The 11,737-nt window shown below is 41.9% G+C and overlaps 1 protein-coding gene across 1 annotated transcript; it reads right to left on the bottom strand.

Moving 5' to 3' along the window:
- Window positions 1-3,565: 3,565 nt before the first annotated feature.
- On the bottom strand, window positions 3,566-11,652 carry TMEM215 (transmembrane protein 215). The gene has a single exon (XM_052778765.1). It carries the CDS (start codon window positions 11,319-11,321, stop codon window positions 10,605-10,607), a length of 717 nt encoding a protein of 238 aa, XP_052634725.1. The 5' UTR covers window positions 11,322-11,652; the 3' UTR covers window positions 3,566-10,604.
- Window positions 11,653-11,737: the final 85 nt, after the last annotated feature.

The following is an 11,737-nucleotide window of genomic DNA, read 5'->3' on the forward strand; positions in this document are numbered from 1 at the left end:
AGGTGCCTGGACATTCCAGCCTGTGAGCTGCTCCCACAGGAAAGAAGGAGACAGTGTAGTGTTGCTATTTAGTGGTATGATAAACCTTGTGGGTGTGATTGGTTTTGTTCTGTGAAAAGGAAAAATGAGTTGTGTATTGTGTTAAAAAGCAAGGCCCACTGAAAGAGGAGGATGAAGCAGTGCAATCATAGTGGATATAAACTGAAATGAGAATCTGTGCTCCTGCTTCCGTTTCATCTCCATTGTCTGGAGCACAGAAAGAAGAATTAAGAAGAAAATCCAGGGTATTTCCATAGAGTCAACACTTAGTGATACCTGCCATCTTGGTACAGAGGTCAAAAATCTTGGAAGAGAAATGAAAGACATTGCATGCTGTTGTTAAACAGAAGAGAGTCCATTACAGCTGCTCTTGTCTTTGGCAGCTCTGGGATTTCTCTGAAAAATGTTAGCTTATATTATGGAATTGCTGTGACTAAAGTGGCAGTGAACCTACTATTGCTGGCTAGCTGTCTGACTGTGAAATCAGCCAGCCCTCTGAGTCACTGTGTAATTTAGGATACAGTTTAGAAAATGTCATTCCTGAGCAAGCATTTCCTGTAAAGAGAGACCCATCACTACAAGTGGAGTTATCTGTTGTCAAGTATGGTTCTGTAAGCATTGCTGGTGTTGACTTTCTTTAAAGACAAAGCATATGTACAGTGAACACTCTTTATACTTCTCAGGGTTTTATTTATGGCAATAACTTACCTTTCAGAGCTAATCTATTTTGAAGAGTTTAGCCAGTTCCTGTTGAACTGCTTAACAAACAGTCTAACAGGATTAGATACGTGAAATAGAGGAAGGAAGGATACCAAGAGTCACAGCAGTTCCACCATAATGTGAACTGGACTGGCCAAAGCTAACTGGAAGGAGGTGAAAAGGAAGGACTATGAGTGACATGGCACCATTTACTCCTCCTTATTCTGCTCCCTTACCTTCCAGCCTGTCCCCAGTCCTAGGTACAAGTACAAAACCACACATGTAGATGCATTTTTTCTGGTATAAATTTGTGTAGCTGAAACAAGCAGCTGCCTAGTTGTCCATGTTCCCATGTAGCTAGCATACTTTCAATGCTGAATATTTGCTGTGTGATAGTAATAGGAGACTCACACTACAGTGCTTCTTCAGCTTCTGTGGGAAGTAAATGCAGTGATAATGTTAGATTTCTCAGAGATGCCTAATAGAGGTAGAAAGCTAAATCCTTGTGAATTATGGAAGACTTATTTGAAATACACAAAAAAATACAGAACATTCTGTCTCAGAAGTCTGTGGGAATACTGCCACTTGAATGGGACCAGAATCTTAGCAAGGGACATACACATAGCTGATCTTGTCACATGAGATGCCAACAGAGAGTCCAGCCAAATTTTTAGAAATTAAAATTTTTAATGGTTTCACATTTTTTTCTAAACTTAAAAGATCCTTTTCTCTATTTTTTTAAATTCATATTAGTACATGGTACAGTATGGTTACCTTATTTGTAATCTTAGCAAAATAAATCTTTCAGTTATCCAGAGGTCAAAGATGTCCTTTAATACAACCATTTCCTTTATCCAAATGTTTCTTAGATGCTGTGAAACTCTCTGCTGTATTATAGTGCTGCATGATTTATAATATAGTTTTACATTAATCTTTTAATGAGTTAGCATTTTTTACATTTTTATTAGAAAGGTGCATATCATAGGGTCTTTTATCAAATGTGAATGTGAAAGCATGTGCTTTGTTATATGTTCATCTGTAGCAATACTTTAGTTTTAACTGTTCTGCTTTATTTTAGTATCATTTTCAGAATTAAAAGCTTTAAAATGAGTGTCTTCTGAGTTTAAAGTCTTCTGAATATAAATGAGTGATGAGTGACCATTAGCAAGCTTGTTGGATTGGCAGCCTTCACCAGTGACATGTCCTTGGGTAGTATTCAAATTCTGCTGGAGATAGTAGAGAGACTCTTGCTGACTTCAGGAGGCTTAGAGTCTGGTGGCTGTCCACAAAAGAGGTACAGCTTGAAGAACACCAGTGTCAGCCTATTTCTCTGTTTTGTTTTTATCTCTTGATCCTCTCCTCAAACAGACCATCTCCAGCATGAGAACTAGATTATTGTCTAAGGACTGTTGAATTTGTGGTATCTCTCCTAAGACTTCAAGCCGTAGTCCTTATTAATGTCAGTTTGTCTGATGACTGTGATAATATGAATGTTCTTCCTCCACAAGATAGAAGTACAGGGTAATGAACATTATAGATGCAAACAGGAGTGTCCTCAGTCAACTGGCAAGTATTTAAGATTTATCTCAGGCATTTTGACAGATGTAGTAAATGGCTACAGCCTTATTTCATTGTCAACGACGGAAGCAATAGGCAAGTTTCAGCAACATGAGCTCTATTTGGTTACACAGATTTTTTCTAGAAGTTAGACACAATGCAGCAATTGTTAGAGATTGTATAATACAGCAAATTCAGCAAAGGTGGCTGCAGCATAAAGCCTGTGAGATGTGCTTTGCTTTTACCTCTTGGGGATGGCATAGCTGCAGAGATAATTTTTTTCCGTATTGTTGTGGCCACACAGGCATACATACATGTAATAATGTATCTATAGAATATATACAATATAGAGATAATTATATATTATTATATATGTAAAACATGTCTGGCTATAAATATAACCGTATAAGGAGAGGTTTGTGCAAATCAATACCTGGTGTAAGGACACAAAATTGTTGACATTTGTTGCCTCAGGCTTGAACTCTGCAAGCATCAGTTTTTGAATGCACCAAGGGAACAGAGAGTGCTGCTCCGCACAGAACTTCATATACAAGGGCAGGTGGTCTTTATAGTACCTGCAAACCAAAATGCTGTCCCTTTTCACCACTCTAAATCTATATCGTTGTGTGAGGCAGCACTTGTGACTGATACTGCAAATTCAGATCTGCAGAGTCCTGTTATAGCTCCTGGTATCTCTTGCTGTCCAGGAAATGTAGCAAGGAAGTTTGCTGTGGCTAACACTGTTGCTGCTGACTAAAGTCCTGATGGCCTTGGCAATGCGGGAAAGCGTTTACCAGCTGGTAAAGCTGAAGTATGATAACCAGCATGGTGCTCATCTGTGAGGTACTGTAAATCCACAGAGATTCACATCCCAGATGTGCAGTTAGTCAGCTCATCTAGCAAGTATTCTTTTCTAAAATGGCACTCTATACAGATAAATATGTGATGTATTCCTCCTTTCATAGAAGATTATATCCCTACCAGAAAATGGGAAAGCTAATAATAGAGCTGAAGAACTGAAGATGATATGTACTTTATAGATCACGTCAGTTCTTCACTCAGTGGCCATTCATTGTTTATGGTCATGCAAAACAATGCAGAGGATACTAATACTGTATTCATGATGTGGTGATTCTATGGAAAGATTGTGCATTTTGTTTATTGTTTATTGTATTTCCATCTACAAACAGGTGAGGATGCATGCAGGTACATTAAATAAATCACACAATGCAAAAACTGACTTATGAAAGTCTTTAATTAGATTGATAATCCTTCACTATATTGTTTCAGTTTGAACATTGAGAAACAGATTGAATAACCACAATATTTAAAAAAATCCCAACAAGTAAAAAAAAATGGTTAATGTATTTCCAGGTGTAAAACTTCCCAGATTTTATTCAAACCGTTGGCATTGGAAAAAGACTGTGTTTTGCCACCAAAAAGTTAGTCTTTATCCCCTAGATTAGGTAGCAAACATCTTTTGTTTAGCTTGTTATAGACATGTGCAGAGGGTCTTCAGTTCCATGGTTCTTTTTGTGTAAACAGAAGAGTTATCTGCTTCCTCCTACAGGTAATTAGTCAAATGAGAAAAATGAGTGTATTTAAGGAAAAGTGGAACAAAGTCAGGTGTTCTTTGCAAACAGCGCAAGGGCATAGTATGAGTGTTGAGCCTGACTGTGCAGTCAGAGGATGCAGGGTTTCTTGAAGATCTATGTCTGAAGAAGAGATTGGTATGAGGTTCCCCAGCATGTAGAACATCTCTCTCTCCCACCCCACTCAGATCCCCAAAAGTTATTAATAGCCCTTCCATCTGAATTGACCTCAATAGTAAGAGTCTTTGGTTTTTTAAGAGTGTCTTTCTGGGGCTGTCCTTTCAGACTAGTAAAAAGACAAGGCTATGCAAGATTATTCTGATTATTCTCCAGCTGGCTACCATCTGCTTTTCAGCTAATAAGTACTCTGTCCTCCTAATTCCTGTCTGAATTTTCCCCTACTTCCCACCAGTCAGTGTAAAACATTGGGTTGTACTTTATTACATTCTAAATAAGAATTCAAAGATAAAATCATTTGCAATCCAATGTTCTCTCCAAAGAAAATAGGGGAAAATTCCCTCTCCTCCTAATTTAAAATTTGCTAAAATGCACTTTCTGATGTAGAGATATAAAACAACCAGTTTGAAATGTGAGTGTGTTTTGTAGAATTTGTTTGCGTGGGACCCCTAATGACTGAAACCTTCCAATGAGCATGTATGAGTCTACATGATACTATTTATTGTCCCATGGTATACTAACCATGGTCCTCAGGTTAAGACAGGGAACAAAGCTACCTCATCTTCTGTATTTGTACCTCACCTTCATACTGCACTAGGTCTTAAGTGCATATGTCCCTTTTAGAACTAACTTCTAGTGCCAGATTTAACAGTTTTCATACAGCAATAAGTTTGACCTTGAAGCCCCACATGATTTTTTTCTATTATGCCTTTGTGAATTTTGCCTTGGATTTCAATGGCAGTAGAATAGGTACTTCCTAGTCAGTGAATGCCAAATACAAAGCTACTGTAGTAGCATCCTTATGTTCATGAGTGCACATAATTGCTTATGATTCACTGCATTTCATAGTAAAATACAGTGCTGTGCAAATAAGTGTTTTGATGAGATCTGAGTTTCTGGCATCAGATCCCTACTACATGCCAATTTTTTCTGTAGCTCTTGCATCCTGCTTCCAGGCAGAAAAACACTCTGTCCCTACCTGAGGAGCCTGTTCAGGGTAAGCTACCAAAGAGAAGCTGCACATATGGCAGAATGCACTAAACATATTGCCTATGCGACTAGAATATAACGCAGTTAATCTAACAAAGTAATGAAATACTGTCTGTGAAGCCTTTTTGGTCCCTTTTGCTTTCGTGAATAATATCTCTTTTTCTGTTCTTGCCTCACTAGAACAAAGTACAGAGCCAGATTTTCAACGTATTTAACCCTTTTCCACTCCCTAAGTAATGAAACTGTAGGTTGAAAAAGTACTAGTACTGAATCTATCAGAATTGACCAAGGGTTCAAGGGTTTTACCAATGGTTTGGGGAAATGCTTTGCATTTAGCAAAGCACTGGAGAATTTCACGTTGCAATAGGTAACAGAGCCAGGATTTCACAGTCAGGATGTAACAGTGGTTACAATGAAACAGTCCTGGGACATTTAAACTCTGTGTATCTTGTTGGAAGAACCGTTTGTCCTTGAACAGCCACAACGGAGTTCTTCTTAGAAAAATTGTCTTCTCCTAAAGGATGGAAGGAATTTTAAATTGCAACAATAAGCTTCAGGCAGAAAATTTGGGTGAGGTCTCAGAAAGACAGAGGGGTCCTCTGAGCAGATCTCAAATTAATATATTGCTATGCTTATGCCTTCTGTGACCTGCTCTTGCGAACAAATGTGTACTGTAAACACACCTATGCATGGTGCGGTGTTTTTAAGTAACAACATTAAGCATAACCATTTCTGCATGCATCTGACAATAGGATAGTCAGGGCTAATCCATGCAACTGTTCTGAACAGAAAATAGACCATGATTTAAAAAGCAATGATAGCTGGATCTCCTTGCCTAGTAAAGACAAGGTCTGGAATTCCTCCACTGACAGGACTGTTATATTAAAGGTAATGCTTGCTGATGAAAGTTTGCCGGAGAGGATAAAAAGTGAATTCTAGATCTGCTCTCTGTGTTGTTTCTGAAGACCAGACATAAAAGGGCCCATAGTACCAGGGAAGTAACAAATCTGCTGACAGTCGTCCCAGTAGGGATTGCATGTTTAGGCTGTCTGCAGTGTTGAAATGGGCTCAGCATGAGCTGCTTTGCAGCTGATGCCCCATGCTGTTTCATAAGAATGTGTCAAGAAAACCCCTCTAGTCTACATATTAGGAAACTCCTCTGCAATGTTTAATATGATTGATACTAGAAACTTACACAGAAACCTTTCAAGACTTGGAAAATCTCCCATGTCAGAACTGCATTCTCTAGCAGTATGGCTTTACAGGCAACGTGTTGAGATTCAAGTTTCTGAGCGCAGATTGTGCTCTGCATATAAATACATCAGTCCCTAAATGCTCATAAAAATCAGGCTGGAAGTGCCTTCGAGACCTGACAGTTACCCGTCTCTAACCCATCACTACAGCACCTTTAGTGTGAAAGGTATTACACAGAGATGCAAAATCCCAGGCCTGTGCTGCAAGAACTGACAATTTAGTTGGATGTCTCAACACAACAGCTTCCATAGAATGGATGATATAGGGTCAGATTCTACCACCTCGGTCAAGAGCAGGAGCTCATTCTGCAGTCTGATATGTACCAGGAGAAATGCTGAGAGGGGGTCATAGTGGCTGTTACTTTACTCTGCTAATTACAACATAATAAACAGTTACTGGAGCCAGGACTGTGGAGAGGTTGGATCAGATGTGGAGGAACTGCCTGTGGAAGAGCACCACATTTCTGCAGAATGCAGATCAAGAACACAATACTGATCCCGAGGGACACACACCCTGAGCACACTCACCTCCCACTCGTTCCATTCCAGGCAGAAAGGACCAGCTATTGTTTAGTGCCCTGGGAGGACAAACTGCACACTGATTAAAACTCCAAATTTTCTGTTAAAGGCTTTGCAATGACCAAGCTTGTATGACTGTAAAACTGCTATCTGTGACAATAGGAATTTAAACAAAGAAACACAAAATTGCCCGGTGTACTATTGATCTGTGTATTACATTGTTTCTTAAAAGAAGGTAAACTCCACCATAGCACTATAACAAATACTATTCTAAAAATAAATTTTATGTATCTTAGGAACCTTCTGTGAATGTCCAAATCACTGGTTTTCTTCAAACACTAATACACGCCCTGCCACGCATACTGTAGGACCAAGCAATGTGTGGCAATTGAATTCAATGAGACCAGGCACTAAACCCACAAACAGAGCTCCTCTACAACTGCATGCGTTGTTTGGAGGATAGCATTGAGGACAGGAGTGGCATTTTTACCCAGAGGTGTTTTAAATGTAGCAAGGAGAGAAGCTCTCATCTCTGGATCATGGCTTGGAATCACATCCCAAGCTGTGGTGTCCTGAAGTCAAATTCAGAGCCAAGACTAGAAGCTGCCTCTGAAAAGCAATGTGATTATTCCTGCTTGTTCCAAGACCACCACTGGTCCTACGAGTTCTAGTGGCCATCAGAAGAGACCACATGAGCTGAATGAAAATAAGCCCCAGTAGTTCTCAGGCCTGGGCATGGTACCTGCATAAAAAGCTTGAAGCTGCTGTCACGCCGTCTTTGATCAAATAAGCAGTAGGTTTCTACTGGTAAAACTATAGTGTATGAAAAATCTCACTTTATCTAAAAAAAAACCCAAACCATCACACAAAAAACTTTCATTTTTAAGTGGACAAATTCTTATTTTTAAAATGTCCAAAATAATCCATTTCCATTTCATTCTCTGCTTAACTAGCAGAAAAGAAAGGAAAGATCACAGAGAAAGAGATTTCAGGGGCAGTACTAATATATTTATTTAACTTCAAATTCCCACATGTTCAGTAAAAAACTTCAGTGGATTATGGTGGATTAGCCTAGAAATATTGCTTAACTTGTATTTTGTTATGAAATCTTACCTCAGCTAAACGAACGGAGGAAGGCATTGACTGTAAATATCACATTTTAAACATACATTTTTTATATCTCTTCCTATATTGTGGGAAATTCTCACTCCCATTAAACTTGCTTTCATACAAAAATTCTCTTGTTTTTACACTAAGAATGGAATAAAGCACGACTCAGATCTGCATGGCTGTATCTCAGGTTATATATTTACCGTTCTATTTGTCACTAGAGTTTGCTGTCTTGCCTTGTAAAACCCCATATAACTTTTGACAGGGAACATCTAAGCCTACACAAAATGGGAAAACTTGACCTCTTCCTATATATATTTGCAGAGCTGTACAAATCTAGGTTCCCAGCGGGCTGACGCTTTGCTCTCTTATGCAAGGCAAGCGATTGCTCACAACCCCAGCAAAGGCAGCATGCAGCTACCTGGCAGCCTGTTTTCTCATGGTGGGTCTGATCTTCAGGGATGCTGAACACGCATGGGCACACGCTGAGACCCTCATCTGCTTCCCTCAGGAACAGAAAGCAATGAAAGACCCTACTTCTGATCATGTTCATTAGCAGTATTTTAGCTGTTGGCTTCAGAGGTCATGAAATAAGACTTCCCAGTGCCATCAAAGAGCTGCTCTGTACTTTGCAGAATAAGGTCTTGGAGTGACTAAGCCTGCAGGAGACAATCTGCCTGACAACAACAGAGTGCTTTTATGTGGAAGTGGGATTTGAACATGTCAGGGAGAGGTTCTGTTTTTGTGGAATTCCTTTGCTCAGTGGATAAAACTTGGGCTGTACTGAGTATAAGTTTATTTACTCCCACAGTACTTTCGCTGCATGCCAGAGCAGCAAAGTTCCCTGTAACCACCTATCAAGAGGCTTTACCTGATTCAAACTAGCTAGTATTTTTTTAATTTATCCTAATAGCATCCTGATGCCCCAGCAAAGACTGGCCAAAGTGTTAAAATATTTTTTGGTCTGAAAGAAACCAAACTATCTTCTGTAAAAAATTGTATTTCCTCCTTCAGGAAACCTCTTCAGAAACTGGTTGTCTGTAACGATTTGACATAGGTTTCCAAACAAACAAACTAGCAGATGCATGAAGTTTCCATTCACTTTCCAAACAATTCCACGGGCAGTGAAAAATGGCTCATTTCAGTGGAAAATTCCTTGCCACTTTCTCCACAACATCTCAGGTTGCTACAAAAGAAAGGCTGTTTTTCTTCTCTTCTACCCCGGTAATTCAATACATTTGTCTGGTACAACTTATGGTTGACAAAAACCAGCTATGTAAGAACAGTTATTAAGACTTCCATCACAGAGGAACTTTTTGGAGTTGTGAGAGTTTAGTTATAGGAACTGGGACTTTGTGAGATGCTAGTAAATTACTCCTTGCTTTAGTAACCATTACCTTAAGAGCTCAACCCTTAGAGCAGCTGCTTAGCATGCACATCGTATTATACCACATCTCTGTTACCTACACAGTACAGGTCAGATAAGATTTTTACACACAGCACAGAATATGCAGTTTACTGTTGGACAGAATAGCCAGGATTTGCGTTTCTGTATCTAACCTGCAGGCTCAGATTTTGAAAGGTTAATCCTCAATACTCACTTCATATTTCTCTTGCTATGTATCCATAAGCTGTGAACAAAACCATCTGTCAGCCAGGTCCTCTGTTCCCTCCCCCTCAGCAAAGCATGGCTTTGAGACCCCTGAGTGGACTGTAACCATTCATCACCCATAGAGAAACATCTGGCATTTTAGAAAAGGCACATGAAAATGACATTTTCGGAAGAGTCAGATCCAGCTCTGAACACAACCCATAGAAGTCTATTCCCTAAGTGACTTTAGAGGTACTGAAATGTATTTTTAAGACCCGAGTCCACTGACATCTGCTCAGAGTCCCTGCAAGGACTGTGTCATGATCATGTTGTAATCCACTTGTCAAGTATGCCTATAAAATCCAAAAGCATTAGAAACATTCCAGTGAACTCAATACCAGTGGGGAATGAAGCTAAAACCTGTACCTTGCATGCTATTGATGATGGATTAGCCTTTGAAAAGTCCCCTAAGCCTATCTGGCTCCTAGATTTTCAGAAGAGCCCAGAGGGTCAGCACATCAATTCCTTGAAACAGAGGAAAATAAAATCCTGCCAGGAAAAAGAAGGAAGAGAGGCAAATCACTTCTACACTCCCTAACATCAGCCAGCTATTGGAGTGCATGCTGACATCTCTCAAGCCCTCCAAAAATGAAGTGACACTATTGCTAAGTCCCATTCAGCCATAGAGCACCACATTCTTTCCTACAGACAGCTCCAGAGTTTTGATTCAGCTATGGATCTCAGCTGACAGCCACTGCTGCCCTCCTGCCAGTGTGTCTACAGGCTTGGGTGCAATAGGCAGCAGGAAAATAAAACGGAAGGAAAAGGAGGAAATAAAAGTGTAATTTCTTTTTTCCCAAAATGAAGAATTGAGTTCTTTAACCTTTAAACATGCTTGTTTACTTACAGGAAGAGTATTTCAGGCACAAAAGGTTTCAGTATCAGTCACATACCGGGTTAAATTGTAATAGTATCAGGATTGTCCCATGCAGTGCAGTCAGCTATATTATCCCCTATGAAGAAGTTGAAGTTGTAGTTTTTGTATACATACATATATATATAAAAAGTATGCATCTTTCACACTATGGTCTCCTGGTCTGAGTTGACTCCAGTAGGGTTTATGTAACAACAGTATCTGTCATAAGGGCTGTTCTCCTTGTAAGAGCAGACAATGATACTGTCTTTAGGAGCAACAAAAATGTTGTCTTCGATGTCTGGGCAAGCAATGCTGTCCCTGGTGGGAGAAGAGCTCTTCTTCTCCAAGGCACTGTATGTGGAGCCATCTCCCACGAACACATTCCCTGGCATCTCTGGGTAACAGGTCTCCAGGTATCTCAGCATCTCCTCCTGCTCCACCTTTCTGATGAGGCTCTTGCACTCTCCCATGGTGGTGGTGGTGGTGGTGCAGATGGACACAGAGTCCTCGCCCCGCAGCACTCTCCTGTCCTTCTGATACGCTTTCTTGGCCAGCTCGTCGCAGCTGCCCTTGCCAGACTCCAGGTCTGAGGGGGTCCTCAGCAGCTCCATGACGTCCCGGTCCGTGACTTGCTTGCAGCATGGACACTTGTTCTTGGGCCATTTGGTGCAGCCGTCGGTCTTTCTGGTGAGGGCAATGGCGGCAATGCCCGGCAGGCAGATGGCCGGCCCAATGGCCAGCAGAGGGATGTCCCCCAGGGTCTCTCCCTTGATGCCGGACACAGTGAACATGAAGCCGAACACCAGGAAGACGCTGACCAGAGCCACCACCAGCCCCGTCCGGGGGTTGATGTCGTCGGGTCTCATGGTCCGCACCATCCTGTCGGCGTGCAAGGCACCACTTCCCTTCACTGAAGCGGCCCCTCAGGGCAGGGGCTGGATGCTCCCCGGCAAGTGGCTGAAGTTTCCCGGACGGTGAAGCACGGAGGCCCCCGACGGCCGGCACCGCTCGCCTTCCCCTCGGCAGAGCCGCAGCCGGAGGGCGGGACGAGGACGGGGACTAGGACGGAGACGGGGACGGGGACGGGGACGGGCAGGCACCGGGCCGGGCCGGCGGGCGGGAGCCGTCCTGCCTCCTCCCTCTCCGAGCCGCTCTGAGCCGCGCTCCGCCGACGGCTCCGCTAAGGCGGGAGCGGCCCCCCCCGCCGGCAGCCCCGCCGCGCCCTCCGACGTGTGACGGCAGGCACGCGTGGGCGCGGCCGTGCAGCCGTGGGCGCGGCGGGGGGGGGGGGGCT

Source organism: Harpia harpyja, chromosome Z (assembly GCF_026419915.1).
Source record: "Harpia harpyja isolate bHarHar1 chromosome Z, bHarHar1 primary haplotype, whole genome shotgun sequence".
Classification (NCBI taxonomy): domain Eukaryota; kingdom Metazoa; phylum Chordata; class Aves; order Accipitriformes; family Accipitridae; genus Harpia; species Harpia harpyja.